Here is a 16,502-nt window from a genome sequence, read left to right as displayed (position 1 = left end):
CTGGCAATAGTTTTAATGTATACCTGGATCTTAAGCTGTGGGAGTAGTCAACAAGTTGAGAAGGGGCAAGATAGACATAAAGGTTTTCCTGCTAACCCTATGAAAGGCCTGTCTCCTCTGCCCCTTGTATGTCAAACACTCCCCTCACTGTGTTCTCCCTATGTGTCAAGTATTCTATTAAGTTCCAGGGACACCAGGAAGACTTGGTACTTGCCCTTAAAGAGTATACATGGAGTCTATTATATGTTTGTACCCTTCTCTTTATTCCACACTTGAAAGACAAATTTCAGGTCTCTACCTTCCCCTTGACTGGCCTCACAACCACACATGACTCCCTCTTCTGAGAACTAGCCTGTTTTTCTAAGTGACTCCTATACCTTGTCTTATTGAAGGAAGAGTCATGTAAAAATCAATGTGCTTGAATGAATTTTACCTTGTAGTCTTTTGCCCCTTGAAGTCCATCATGTTCACAATGCCAGATCATTCTAATACAAAACACAGTTTTACTGCCCTACTCAAATCTACTGAATGGTTCTGTATTACCTACAGGGAAAACTCTATCGTGTCCCTATGTAAACATTTGTATTTACTCAAGAAGTTTAAAGAAGCCTCGTCCCTTGCTAAGCAGTGTCTCACTCATGATAGAGATACAGAGAAAAATCTAAGTAATGAACATGGACATTTCATATATTAAAATATATTTTTTCTGATTTAAACAATTTTATGTTCAGCCTTGGCTGGTGTGGCTCAGTGGATTGAGTGCCATCCTGCAAACCAAAGGGTTGTTGATTTAATTCCCAGTCAGGGCACATGCTTGGATTGTGGGCCAGGTCACGAGTAGGGGGCATGTGAGAGGCAACCACACATTAATGTTTCTCTTCCTCTCTTTCTCCCTCCTTTCCCCTCCCTCAAAAAGTAAATAAATAAAATCTTCTAAAAATATTATTTTCAACAAAAATTCACTAATTCAACAAAAATTTATTGAGTATGTAATAACTGCCAGACATACTAAGAACATAATGCTTTTTTTTCATATATAAAAATTATTCAATCAAATATCTGACACTTAGTAAATATTAACCAGGTGGTCCATTAAGATGGAGGTCTCCTCTTTCAACTCTCTTCTGCAGTCTTTGCTTTGGCAGCAAAGGAGAATGACAGGAGATGGGAAAGTCCTTGCAAATGACTCATGAGTCATCCCCTTTCTAGCTCTACTATGTTCTCCCCTACTCCTTGAATCTGCTCCAAAGCTCTCCCACTGCTTACATCTATAGAAGGATCAGTTTCCAGAAGTGGTTTTTACTCTTCCTCCAAACACTTTTCATCACCCTGGTCAGTCCATGTCCCCAGTGAATGCCCCTGGGCCTGTTTGAAAGGAACAGAATTGTATAACACCACTGGCTGCTTGACTGGGAATTCCCACCACAATGCTTTCTTCAAATGACCCATTGGTAATAATATGTGTGTGGTGATGGAAAAATGTGAAGGAAGAGGTCAGGGAAAGTTTAACTGAGGATAGGGAGCCAAGTTGATTTTTGAAAGATGTGTTGGGGAAAGAAGGGTCTGGTACTACCAGTGAGGGTATATGCTTTTATGTAAATAGGTAGGAAGAGGAGGACAAGAGATAAATTTGGCTAAATGTACAATGGTGAGGGTAGGGAATTCATCTGAGACAAAACTTCTCCATAAAACACAGCTTCAAGGCACTGCCACAAGAAAAAAAAATACATTTTATTTAATCTGTTGTATCATCTTGCACTTTTACTATATTAGGAACTATACTTACCATGTCAGTGTCTGACACAGGGCCAAAACTGGTCACATAGATATCAGTCTTCACTTCAGTTACTGCATCTGGGCCAAAGAAAGTAGAAAAGCAGAGTGTCATGAAAACTTGTTGCCTTAGCTCTGAGAGAGACCAGTGCAGTACTCTGAATGATAACCAACTTGCTACTTCTGAGGAAGGATATTTGACACCGTTGGAGGGAAACCCCTGAAAAATCTCTCACTTGTACAATTTCTTCATGAAGAACATGCTAGGTACAAGTATGAAATCCATCCCTTTAGGTATCATTGAAAATGACAGCAGAATCCCAAAGCTTAGGGAGAGCCTTAAGGATCTCTGGCATTCATGTCCAGTAGGCTGTCACACTGGGATTACCCTTACCTGCAGTAGATTACAAATATTCCAGCATCCAACTCTTTTCTACTCCCAAGAAGATAGGATGATTGCACTCCCATTTACCTGCCCACTTAAAGTATGGAGGGACCAGGTGACTGGTTTTGCTTATGGGAGGAAGTAATATGTGTTCTTCTATGGCTGGAATAATTAATGTCACATACAAGCCCCTGCCTGCCATGGTTGTCATGGAAACATATGTTGATGTGGAGCTACCATAAGACTGAAACAGCCTGGAATGATAAGCCAACACATGGAGGACAACTGCCCTAAAGAGTTGCCTGGATCTGCAACAGACTTTTCAATAATGAAAAATAAATTTTTCTTGGGTTAAGTGACTGAAATTTGGAAATGACTGATACCACCTGATAAACCCTCTGCATTTCTTTTTCTCTCTTGTAACTTTCTGCTTACTTATCTGCCTTCCTACTTAACTTAAGAATCCCATAAAGGCAGTTTCCCTGTTTTGTTATCTCTGTATCCTCAGTACCTAGAAAAGGAACATAGGAAAGGTATGTAGGCATACTACCCGAGGGAAGAATATGGCAGAGAAGTAGGTATGAGCTGAGCCTACTTGCTCGTGTACCCAACTCAGACATTTAGCTGATCCTCTGAAAAAGAAAGTGAACAGCCAACAGAATATTAGCTGATTTGAAGTTTGGAAGTCAAATTGGTGCACAGGACTCCTTAAAATGGGCAATAAAGTGGTTTCATAGGAAGACAGGGAAAGTTCCCAGATGTGGCACCAGAAACTGCAGCTGCTGTGGGGACAGCATCCAAGGAGAGCCTGGAGGAGAGCCTGGTAAGGAATAGCAGCCTAGTGGCTCCCTCCCCTACCAGGCTGGTGGGGAAATCACAGACCCACACCAGAAGCAACTTGAACTTGTAAAGTCACTGGGGTGGAGAAAAAGGCAGCAGGCACACACACAACTGGCAGCACAACCAAGCTGAGGCAGTGGTCACTAGCCAGGACAGCGCCAGAGAGTGGGTGGGGGATCCTGGCAGCACCTGGAGCCAGGAGAAGAGGTGGGCTGTGACTGGGTGTAACTGAGACAGACTCTTGACTTGACAGAGAGTTGGAGTGTGTGGAAAGCCGGAAAGTGGCTTGGAGTGGCAGTCGCACCCACAAAGACTTTTTTCAAAAGGGGAACTGAGACGCGTTGGTCAGGGACCTAACATGCAGAGTAGCCAGGCCAAAAAGGAGTGAGGCTTGTGGGAGCAATTTGCTCCCACTCAGTGCAACTCATGGATTGATCAAAGGGGTGCAAAGCAAGGTGGATTATCAGCACCAACATGGAGCAATTGCACAGAGTGGAGAGTGTGGGCTGCAGAGTGCTGTAAGGGCAGTGGGCTGGAAACTGTGCACCTGTGACTATTGTAGCCCAGACTGAACCCCCCCTTCCTTGCACAACCACAGGTGAGGGTTAACTGGTCCCAACCCCTCACCACTCAGAGGATCTGCGAAGGTCTGAGAAACTGGCTGGGCAGGCTTAACAACCAGCATGGGGCATTTTTTTTTTCAAGAGTAAGAGAGCAAGGCTAATGCCTAAAGGGCTCATTTTGAACTCCCCACAGAGAGACAAAGTACACTGGGTCTTAGTGCCCTATTTCACTGAGGCCCTCAAAATAGGAAGTTAAGAAAGGGTACAACAAGGGGATTCAGGACACCACCCAGACTTGACTCACATAGAGAGCTGCAGGCTACACAGAACAGGAGAGAGCTGACACTCTTACATGGATAGTCTCCTGCTCCCCGTGAAATGGGTAGCTTTTAAGCAAAAACTATCCATTATTGGAGATAACTGGGCACAGACTAAGACTGAAAGTATAGGTATAGGGCCACACCCACGATTTTTCTGGAAGACTAAACAGTGCCTCCCAGGTGAGACACAGACTTCACGAACTCGATCGTAACAGAAGCTCCCTCTAGAGGCAGCGGAAGGAGGTACAAGTAGTGTGGCCAAAAGTTGGAAGACCTACCTCCTCTCCCTCTTCCTCCTGGAACTGGAACTGAGAGAAAACCAGAGACAGATCCAGAACAAACACCAACAGCTGAGACGAATTTCACCTTGCACTTCATCAGAACTTGCGTGTTTTTATTTCTCTTCTTTTTTTTTTAGTTTTTTGTTTGTTTCCTTTCATATTGCATTTTAATTTTTCTTCTTTTATATCACTTGTATTCCACCTAAGTCACTACTCATGATCTTTTACTTTCTATTCTTTATATTCAGCATATATATTCCATATTATTGTTATTCCACATCCCACACAGCCCCCTTCCCTGGTCTTATTCCATTTTGCTATCCATCTTCCTGAGCTTTATTACTATTGTCGTAAACTTTATTTTCTCTCATACTACACAATGTTCCTATCCCTTGCTATCACTATTTCTCCTCCATCTAACTTCATATAAGTGCTCTTCTTTCTTAAATCAGCTCATATTATTTTTCCTCTTTTATAAGAGTCTTATTTCCACCTTTTATAAACATTGGGTAGTTGGGCAAAATACTACGGTTATTGCTGTACTTCTCCAAAGGAACTCCTATTTGTTCACTATTTGTTTGTACTTTAAACCCAATAGGATACTCCCACCATCTTACTCCATTTCGCCTCTGCCCTGCCCCTGATCAGTTGAGTGAGGAATTTTATTTCATTGTTTTCTCTCTCCTTTTTTTTCCCCCTTCACTCAACCTGGGATTTACTCCTTACTCTTATTAGTTTGCTTTCCCATTCTCTCAAAATCATTTTTCTTTAATGTGCACATTTCATATTCACTTTTCTACAATATTTTTCTTCCCTGTCCACCTTTATTAAACTTCATTCAGCTATTGTTGCCATCAATGCTGCAGTGGTGTTTCTGCGATTTTGCTTCTGTTGGTCCAGTACCTTCTCAATTTTACTTTAAACCTCATAGAATGCTATTTCTTTTTCTTATCCTATTGTTCCCATCACCCTTTTATGTTTTACTTATGTTGTAAATTTTGTTCCCTCCTTTTCTTCACCTCTGTGCTATCCCAACTCTTATCAATGTTCTTCCCTCTTAACACTCAATAACATCTTCTGATTTTAGTCATCTCTGACTCCCTTTTTCATATCTTATAATATCTGAAATCTGTCTTCACCTTTATTAATCTTAGTTCAATTGTGGTGGAGTTGCTGTTATGGTTGGGGGGTTCTTTTTGCTGGTGTAGGTTTGGAATTCTGGTAATATTCTCTTGTTAAACAACACATGTGCAACAGCATATAAGAAAATGTGGGAGTTGTGACTACCAGTAGGCCCACTGGAAAGGAGAACCCACAAACAAAGAAGCCACCAACAGGTCAAGCCCAAGTACAACAAGAGAGCCCAACAAATGGAAGAGAGACCAACCCAAAAACATCCAGACAAGGAGATCAGAAGATCAAAGAGACTGCACCACTGAGTCCCACAGAACCCTTACCACAAAAGTCCACCCCATGAAGACAGCTGGCAAAACAGAGCACCCAGAATCAGAAAATAAAAAAAAGAGTCACCAAAAATGAGGAGACAAAGAGTGCACAATTGAAAGGAATGGAAGAATCCATAGTAAAAGATCAAAATGAAATTGAGGCAAGCAATCTATTTGACATAGAAATAAAAAAAAGGTTATAAGGATGCTCAAGGAACTCAGTGACAACTACAAGGAACTGAGTGGGGACTATGGCAGCAGGAAAAGGAAATAGAAACTATAAAAAAGAACCAGGAAGAAATTCAGAATACAATATCTGAAATAAAAAAAAAAACACTAGAAGGAATTACAAGCAGGGTAGAAGAATCAGAGGACTGAGTCAGTGAGCTGGAAGACAAAGTAGAAAGAAATGCCCAGGTACAGCACTCAAAAAGTAGGAGGATAGTTTAAGGGAACTTCAGGACAACATGAAACATAACCATGTTCACATCATAGGAATACCAGAAGAAGAAAAGGAGCAAGGATAGAAAACCTGTTTGAAAAAATAAGGATAGAAAACTTCCCTAACTAAGAGAGGGGAAAATCCATGCAAGTTCAGGAAGCACAGAGGATCCCAAACAAGAGGAACCAAAGAGGTCCACTCCAAGACACATTACAATTAAAATGCCAAATTTTAAAGACAAGGAGCAAATCTTCAAAGTATCAAGGGAGAAGTGGATAGTAACATGCAAGGGAGCTCCAATAAGGCTAGCAGCTGATTTCTCAATAGAAACATTACCATCCAGAGGGGAATGGCAAGAAATACTCCAAGTCACTAAAACCAAAGGCCTGCAACCACGGTTACTCTACCCAGCAAGGTTATCATTTAAAATGGAAGGTGAGACCAGGAGTTTCCCCAACAAAAGAAGGTTAAAAGACTACACCTCCACCAAACCAGCATAGCAAGACATGCTAAATGGAATGCATTAAGAAGATGAAGGTATAGAGTGAGAGAGAGAAGAAATAGGTACAAAAATAAAAAATGGTAAAGAGTAAGTACCTATCAGTAGTAACCTTAAATGTGAATGGATTAAAAACTCCAAACAAAAGGCATAGGGCAGCTGAATAAATGAGAAAACATTACCCACATATATGCTGTCTAAAGAAAAAAAAAAACACCTCAGAAAAAAGACCTAAACAGACAGCCAGTGATGAGTTGGAATAAAAATATTCCAAGGAAATGGAGAGGAAAAAAAGCTAGGGTGGCAATGCTTATATCAGATGAAATAGATTTCAAAATAAAGGCCATAAAAAGAGACAAAGAAGGTCATTTCATAATTCTAAAGGGAAAAATCCATCATAAACTTATAAACATGTAAACATATGTACCCAACATAGGAGCATCCAAATATATAAGTGACATCTGGGAGGACTTCAAGAAAGATATAGACAGCAGCACATGAAAGGGAAGTTCATAGCAACACATGCGTACCTAAAAAAGAGAGAAACATTTCAAATAAAGGAACTAACGCTACATCTCCAGAATTAGGTAAACAATACCAAACAAAGCCCAGAGTGAGTAGAAGGAAGGAAATAATCAAAATCAGAGCAGAATTGAATGACATAGACACTAAAAGTACAATCCAAAGTATTAATAAATCCAGAAGCTGGTTCTTTGAAAAGATAAACAAATCAAAAAGCCCTTAACTGAATCATCAAGAAAAAAAGAAAGAAGACCCAAATAAATAAAATCAGAAATGAAAGAGGCAAAATTACAACCAATATCACAAAAAAGGGGGGGATTGAAAGAAATTACTATAAACAATTATATGCCAAGAAATTTGAAGACCTGGGTGAAAGAGACAAATTTCTAGCAACACATAATCTTATAAAACTGAATCATGAAGAAGTAGAAAGCCTGAACAAACCAGTAACAGCTGGTGAAATTGAAAGAGTAATAAAAAGCTCCCGGCACACAAAACCCCTGGACTACATGGTTTTACAGGAGAATTTTACAAAACATTTAAGGAAAAGCTAAGCCCTGTCCTCCTCAGACTATTCAAAAAAAATCCAAGAGGAGGGGAGACTCCCAAATTCTCCTTATGAAGCCAGCATCATCCTGATTCCAAAACCAGTTAAAGCCACAACAAAGAAAGAAAACTACAGGCCAAGATCACTGATGAACATCGATGCTAAAATCCTCAACAAAATATTGGCAAACCATATCCAGCAATACATTAAAAAGATGATACACCATGATCAAGTTGGATTCATCCCACAGATGCCACGATGGAACAATATTATCAAATTAATAAAACTTACACATCACATAAACTAAAGGAAATACAAAAATCACATGATCATATTAATAGATGCAGAAAAAGCATTTGATAAGGTACAGCACCCATTTATGAAAAAAACACTCAGCAGAGTTGGAGTAGAGTGAGCATACATCAACACAATAAAGGCCATATATAAAAAACCTACAGTCAACATCATACTAAATTGGCAAAAACTACAAGCTTTCCCACTAAGATCAGGAACAAGACATGGATGCCCGTTTTCACCACTTCTATTCAACATAGTATTGGAACTCCTAGCCATAGGTATCAGACAAGAAAAAGAAATAAAAGGCATCCAAATTGGAAAGGAGCAAGTAAAATTGTCATTCTTTTCAGATGACATGATACAGCAGGATACAAAGTCAATATTCAGAAATTGAAGGTATTTTTGTACACCAACAATGAAATATCAGGAACAGAAATCAGGGAAAAAAGTCCCATTTGCTATACCTACAAAAAAAATTAAGTACCTAGGAATAAACATAACCAAGGAGATGAAAGACCTGTACTCAGAAATCTGTAGAACATTGAAAGAAGAAATTAAGGAAGAGACAAATAAATGAAAGCATATACTGTGTGCATGGATTGGAAGAATTAACATCATTAAAATGGCCATACTACCCAAAGCAATCTATAGATTCAACACAATCCCTATTGAAATACCAATGACATGCCACGGGGAACACCACACAGGGCCCTCCTGGATCTGAGGGTTACTGTCTGGAGCCCACTGAGAAGGGAATGGGGCTCTGAATCCCACAGAGCCCATCCCAGGGTTGTCATGGAGAGGGAGAAGAAACACGAGTCGTTGCAAATACTTCTCTGTTTGCCAGGAGAGTGGACATGTTTCTTCCCTCTAATGGAGAAGGCCCTGAGCCCCCATGTCCAAAGGCTTTTATTGAGAACCATATGGACATGGGTAGGGATGCAAAGCTCATCAATCAATGTCAAAAGGCTATGTATACAGAAAACAGATAGAGATCATAGATAACAATTGAAGGAACACCAGAGATCTGCCTCAGGAAATAGTCTATGAATAATGTAAATCTCTCGCCCAGTATGAGTTGGTTATCATATCTTTTTGAGGGAAAAACAAAGCATGCTTCAAGGAATATACTTCTAGGCTTGATTGATCCCTGGGAACTGCCTGATCCAGTTTAGGGCTGTCCCTGCCTTTAGTGTTGTTTCAAGCCTGATCCAGTGGGTGGGGCAGAGCCACCAAGAGATAAGAAGACTTCTTTCAGATAGAATGAGGACTCCAGCCATGTCCAAGCCAAGCTGGTTGCGGGCCTTTTTGCCCTTCCTCCATGTCCCTTGAGTGCTTGTTTGCTCCCCATATCACCATATCGGCTGTGTCTGGCTTAGGTTGTCCCTCCTCTTGAGGAATCTTACCCATCATTGACTACCAACCATCACAGGGCCAAGCAGGGTGATGTGAGGGACAGGTTTCATCTCCTAGTGACCTGATTTCCCAAGGCCTCCTTGATTATTTCCAGCCTTGGGGCCCTCTTGCCTATTAGCAAGTCTACAGTCCCCGAAACCAGGCAAGACAGTTCCCAACAATGACATATTTCTCAGATATAGAATATATATTTCAAAAATTCAAATGGAACCATAAATGACCCTGAATAGCAGCAGCAATTTTGAGAAAGAAAAACAAAGGAAGAGGGATCACAATACTGGACATAAAACTATATTACAAGGCCACTGTAATCAAGACAGTCTGGTACTGGCACAAGAACAGACACGTAGACCAATGGAACAGAATAGAGAGCCCAGAAATAAACCCATGTTAATGCGGTCAGGTAACATTCAACAAAGGGGGCAGGAACATAATGGAGTAAAAATAACCTCTTCAATAAATGGTGCTGGGAGATCTAGACAAGTACATGCAAAAAAGAAAAAAGAAAAAAAAAGAAAGAAACAAGACCATCAACTTACATCATAAACCAATATAAACTCAAGATAGAGAAAAGACTTAAATATAAGTCATGACACCATAAAAGTCCTAGAGGAAAATATAGGCAGGGAAATTTCAGATATTCCACACAGCAATATTTTCATTATACATCCTCTAGGGCAAGGGATATAAAAGAAATGATAAACAAATGGGACTACCTCAAACTAAAAATCTTTTGCATACAGCAAAAGAAAACATCCACAAAATGGAAAGGGAACCCCCCCACATGGGAAAACATATTTGTCAATGATATCTCAAACAAGAGTTTGATCTCCAAAATATATAAAGAACTTACATGACTCCACACCGGGAAGACAAATGACCCAATTAAAAAATGGGCAAAGGAATTTGACACACACTTCTCCAAGGAGGACATACAGACGTCCTAGAGACACATGAAAAATGCTCAACATCAGTAGCTATTAGGGAGATGCAAATAAAAATCACAAAGAGAAACCGCTTCACACTGGTTGGAATGGCCATTATAAACAAATAAGCAAACAACAAGTGCTGGCGAGGTTGTGGAGAAAAAAGAATCTCAGTACACTGTTGGTGGGAATGCAGGCTGCTGCAGCCACTGTGGAAAGCAGTGTGGAATTTCCTCAAAAAGCTGAAGATGAAACTGCTTTCTGATACAGCGATCCCACTTCTGGGAATATACCCTAAGAATCCTGAAACATCAATTCCAAAGAACCTATGCACCCCAATGTTCATAGCAGCATTGTTTACAATAGCCAAGTACTGGAAACAGTCTAAGTGACCATTAGTAAATGAGTGGATCAAAAAACTGTTGTACAGTTAGACAATGGAATACTACTCAGCAGAAAGAAAGAAAGAGCTACTACCCTTCGCGACAGCATGGATAGAACTGTAGAGCATTGTGCTAGATGAAATAAGCCAGGCAGTGAAAGACAAATACCATATGATCTCACCTATATGTGGAGCCTAATCAACAAAACAAACAAATGAGCAAAACAGAACTGAGACATGGAAATAAAGAACAAACTGATAATGAGCAGAGGGGAGAGGTAAGGTAAGGGGGATAACCAGGGATAGATGGGGAAGGGTTAAATAAAGGTGCATGAATAGAAGACTCAGGGGCATGGACAATGTGGGGTGATTGACTGTGGGAGAGGGTTGGACAGGGTAAGGGAGAAGAATAGGGAAAAAGGCAGGACAACCGTAAGTGAGCAACAATAAAAAAATAAAATTGAAAAAAAAAGAAATGGTACATAGAAAAGTACCTATAAAGGTACACAGAAAAGGATTGTTATTCAGATAATGAAGAGGGAGCAATTTGGTATGAATGGATGAATCTCATCACATATTTGCCAAGGTGGAAAATAATACTCAAAATTGTAAAGTTATTCCACTCTTAAGTTTCTATTTTCTTGTTTGTGTCAGCCCTGTTTACCTCTTTGCAACAAGACTAGCACATCTACTCCAGCATACCTCAAACAGAGTACAGGACAGTCTATTGCATCCTAACAAAGCCCATTCCAGCCTAGCAAACATCTCATAATTACAGTAAATCCCAACAAATGCCACTCCAGCATAGCACACCTGACCCCAATAGAGCATACTAGGAACACAGCTAATACCAACAAAGCTGACATAAAACTTGATGTATATAATGAGACTCATTAATGCAGCCTATAGCACTACTTTTTTTTCCTTCATGCAAAATACTCTCCATCTGTAGCACGTTTACTATATTTATCCAGTCCTGGGTTCTTGCCCAGATGTATTTTAGGTCTGCATGTCTTCCCAGTTTCCAGAACCATAACTTAAGCTTACTACACCGTCCCCCTACTCAAATGCTGAGTATACTCAAGGTCACTGCATGCATCCACAACATTTTAATTTCAGAAGAGATACTAAGTATCATTTAATAAATATCAACATTATAGTCAATTCACCAAAACATATTTTGTTTGTTTAATCAGCAAATGCCATGTCTCTGAAACAAGAGTTATGCTTTAAATAGGCTTTCATCTAGAACACAGCCATCTCTTGGAGCCATTTCAGCACTTGAAGAAGAGAAAACACTTCAGAATTGAGAGCTTGCACCCTAAAGACTTGGCCCTTTCAGATACAATTCCAGGCTCATTGGCTGGAGAAGCATTGCCCTTCCTTCAAGTACATAAAAGAAAATTCATTAATTAATGAGAGAGACCACAATTAGATTTGAATCCAATATTCCAGGCAGGACACAGTTAGATAGAGAACAACTTTCTAAACCAATATAATTGTAAAGTTATAAGATAGTTATGGAGCCTAAAAATAGGACCCAGACTACAGGGGGAAAATGGAGAAGAGAGATAGTGGTGACAAAGTCAAGTGGCAGGAGACTGCTTTAGTTTCAAGGGAAGAGTAGAATTACTGGAGGGAGAAAGGGAAGTGGCTATAATTAAAGAGTCTTGAGCTGGAATGGGAAGGCTTCTGTTCTGAATTCTGCCCCTGGCTTGCTGAATGCATTAAACAAGACTGTTTACTTTTGGCTGCTCTCTTTTACAGCAAGGGTTTGGGACCAGCCAAATTCTGAATTTTCACTCTTCTAACTAGGAACTCTTCTGACTGTAGCATCAAGCAAAAAGCATCTGACAAAAGTTGTCCAATGGTAACATCAGACAAACTTTCTCAACTGCCTGAGGAAGATGAGAGGTTTTGTGAAAATCCGATGCTCTTTCTCTCTCACAACTGTTAACTCTCATTTAAAAGGCACTGATTAATTGCTAAGAAATACAGTTTGGGGAGAGGCTGGTTTCCCAAATTAAGGATTAGCTAAGGTGCAGAACTTTCTCCGGCTTTACTGCAGGGAAAGAGAGTTGGAAAATTTATTTTCAGTACCCTGAAGACTAAATTCCTTTTTATTGTTTTCTGTCCAATTTGGAAAGAATCTGACAGAGAATTAGGGGAAGTAGTGTAAAATTAAGGGGAAGGAGAAAAAAAGAAGCGGGAAAGAAAAGAATAGTAGAGGGATAATTAGAAGAGGATTGGAGGGAAAATCAGGAAAGAAAGGAAAAACAGGAAGAAGTAAATAAAACTAAACAGAAAGAGAGCATGAGATAGAAAGAGTAGAGAGAGAGAGAGGTGGGAAGAGAGAGAGAAATGCTAAGAGAAAAAGAGAGGTAATGCTCTGTTTACCAAAAGAACTAGAAATCTCTCACGTAGTATGATATGGAGAAAGGGAATATTACTTATATCCTAGCAGCACTAATGAGGGATGATTCTGAGTTTATGTTAACATCCTTAGATCTCTGGCCCTCTACCTTAAGGCCAGGCAAACACAGGGATATTTACAGTGCTCCAGGGACCACCAGCCCTGATGGCTAAATTCCACTTTTAAACTAGCAAATCAAGCTTCCTTGAATCAGGGTATATGACAACACTCAGAGAAGTACCCTGCAAAAGCATGGTATAGTGGTTAAAAGCATGACTAACTGGATGCTGGCTGGTGTGGCTCAGTGGATTGATGCCAGCCTGTGAACCAAGGAGTCACCAGTTTGATTCCCAGTCAGGGCACATGCCTGGGTTGCAGGCCAGATCCCCAGTTGGGCGCAAACGAGAGGCAACTACACATTGATGTTTCTTTCCTTCTCTTTCTCTCTCCCTTCCCCTCTCTATATAAAAAAAAGGAAATAAAATCTTTTTTTAAAAAATCATGACTAACTGCATTTCAGTTAGGTTCTGCCATTTATTTTTCATGTGCCTTTTGTCACTTCTCTGTATCTGTTTCTTCATCTGGAAAATTGGGATAATGATAGCACCTACCTCAGAGTTGTTCAGAGGACTTAAAAAGATGGTACTTAGGCCAGTAGTCAGGACAGATCCAGTGTTCAGTATATATTAACTGCTGCTGATGCTTAATAATGTTCCAGAGATGAGACAACATGAGCCACCCATAAGGCCATGTGGACAGAACTCACCAAGAAGTTTAAGGCCTTGGGTTCCAGACGTAGAAGAGAGTATCCATCCCCCACTACAACCCCTCTGTGTGAAGGAATAATCAGGACTTTACTATTTCATTTAACTAAATTAAAAGATAAGTAAATTAGACTAAAATTGGTAATGGCTACAATTTATAATCTAGCCCATGACCACAACCTTCTTAATAGAGACAAATGTAAAACAAATTACTAGGTAGATAAGAGGAATATAGTCCCCTTGTTTTAAAAAGTGTTTTCAGATGTTCCTTAGTTCTTTCTTTTGTTGCTTTGGGGACCCAATTTCTTTCCAATGCTACTTTCTGAAACCAAAGGTAAATAATATCATTTCCTTTGGTAAATTTACTATGGCTTTAGAAGTGCTTGAAAGCTCCTGTATTTACATTAGCCCTAAATGGGTCTCCCATTGGTGGGGCACTCATCAACCAGTCCATATGTCATTTCTGCTTGCTTTCAATATAAAAGAATAAAGATAAGCCAATAAGTAACCACTAAGATTATATTAAATATCTTGCTCATAACAAACTGTATTTTCTAGTTTAACTTCAATTAGGTCCTCCAAGAAACAATTTTCTCCTTTGAGTGGACGCCAGAAACCAGAGTAGGTTCCCCAACTGTAGTGGCTCAATCCCAGCATATACATAAAAACTTGTCTTAGCACTGTCCTTTGGACCCAAATAACAAAGATGGCTTCCAGTGTTTTTTTGTTTTGTTTTGTTTTGTTTAGATATAAAGACCTGCAAAAATCAAAAGAAAGTGACTATGGTACCCCTTAGTCTGTTCTTGTTCCTTTTCAGATTAAATATCCTGACTTCTTTTCACTATGTCTCCCCTCTTTTGACATGATATTAAGCACCCTTACTATTCCACATTCACATTTCTCCACTCAAGTCTGAATTTTTACTGCCATTCCTGAAATACATTTTGTAGAAAAGTTTGTTACAATTCCATTAGACACAAGGTCCTAAGATAAATATGTGAACAAAAGCCAGTGTTAACACTTTATGTCATTATAGCCATGATGAACTTTCCAGTCCTTCCAAATGACAATCTTTATAAGAATAGTGAGTTCAAACATCTATCTGATCTCCAAGATATACAAAGAACTCACTCGACTTTACTCCAAGAAGACAAACGATCCAATCAAAAAATGGGCAAAGGACCTGGGCAGATGCTTTTCTAAGGAGGAGATACAGAGGGCCCAGAGACATTTGAAAGGATGCTCTGCATCACTAGCCATCAGAGAAATGCAGATCAAAACCACCATGAGGTACCACCTCACACCGGTCAGAATGGCCATCATAAACAGATCCACAAACAACAGGTGCTGGCGAGGCTGTGGAGAAAAGGGAACCCTAGTCCACTGTTGGTGGGAATGCAGACTGGTGCAGCCACTATGGAAAGCAGTGTGGAATTTCCTCAGAAAGCTGAAAATGGAACTGCCTTTTGATCCAGCGATTCCCCTGCTGGGACTATACCCTGAGAACACCAAAATGCCAATACAAAAGAACCTATGCACCCCAATGTTCATAGCAGCACAATTTACAATAGCCAAGTGTTGGAAGCAACCTAAATGCCCATCAGTAGATGACTGGATCAAAAAATTATGGTACATATACACAATGGAATACTACGCAGCAGAAAGAAAAAAGAAGTACTAAACTTTGCGACAGCATGGATGGAACTGGAGAGCATCATGCTAAGTGAAATAAGCCAGGGGGCGAAAGACAAATACCATATGATCTCACCTATAAGCGGAACCTAACTAACAATGCAAAGAAGCAAGGAAAATATGACCAGCAACACTGAAAGGAAAAGAAATCAACAGAGACAAGAGGGAAGGGGGGGCAGGGAAAGGGAAGGGAAGGGGAAAGTCAAGGAACATATAGCAAGGACTCATGGACAAAACCAAAGGGGAAGAGCTGAGGGAGGGAAGGTGGGAGGGGGCAAGGGAAAGAGGTGGGGGGAAGGCAGAGACAAATGTATTTAAAAAGTAAATAAATTAATTAAAAAAATTAAAAAAAAGAATAGTGAGGATTTAAGAATGGAACTGGAGAGTATTATGCTAAGTAAAATAGACCAGGCACTGAAGGACAAATGTCACATGATCTTATCTGTAAGTGGAACCTAATCAACAAAACAAACAAGTGAGAAAAATAGAAACACAGACACTGAAATAAAGAACCAACTGGAAAATCAAGATGGCAGAGGAGGGAGTGGAAGTCACACTGACCTCCCAGGACCAATCTACAAACAACTGAACAATAGTGAGAGAGGAGCCTTGTAACCTCCCAGGACCAATGTACAAACAACTGAACAATAGTGAGAGAGGAGCCTTGTAACCTCAAACAGACAGAAGAATCAGCTTTAGCACATCCTAAATGGTAAGCAGTGTAGTAGACATTCAAGAAGGTGGGCCCATGGGTGGAAGCACCAGAAAGATACTGAAATGGCCAGTTGGAGCCCCCTGAGATGAATGGGGTCTAAACCATAAGCGGGGATCTCCAGCCTACAGCACCAGAGCCAAAAAAAGCACACAGATAACAGCCAGCTGAGAAAAGCAGCAGGGTTGCTGTCTGCCAGAGACAGGCAGTTGGAGACACAAAGAGCCATTTAAAGGGCTAGCACATAAATTTGTATTTGCAGTCACCCTGTTTTCCAGCAAAG

The 16,502-nt window shown here is 40.1% G+C and overlaps 1 protein-coding gene across 1 annotated transcript in view; it reads right to left on the bottom strand.

Annotated features, from left to right (window-relative positions):
• Positions 1-16,502, bottom strand: part of GABRA3 (gamma-aminobutyric acid type A receptor subunit alpha3) — a 274,150-nt gene that overhangs the window by 193,580 nt on the left and 64,068 nt on the right. Inside the window, exon 3 of the mRNA XM_054581798.1 lies at positions 1,787-1,854. Coding sequence (XP_054437773.1) covers positions 1,787-1,854 — 68 coding nt within the window. The remainder of the gene's footprint in view (positions 1-1,786; positions 1,855-16,502) is intronic.

The sequence above is a fragment of the Pteronotus mesoamericanus genome, unplaced genomic scaffold, assembly GCF_021234165.1.
Source record: "Pteronotus mesoamericanus isolate MK-2021 breed Mesoamerican mustached bat unplaced genomic scaffold, CSHL_Meso_final contig_66, whole genome shotgun sequence".
Taxonomy (NCBI): Eukaryota; Metazoa; Chordata; class Mammalia; order Chiroptera; family Mormoopidae; genus Pteronotus; species Pteronotus mesoamericanus.
This window is presented reverse-complemented; position numbering and strand designations above follow the sequence as displayed.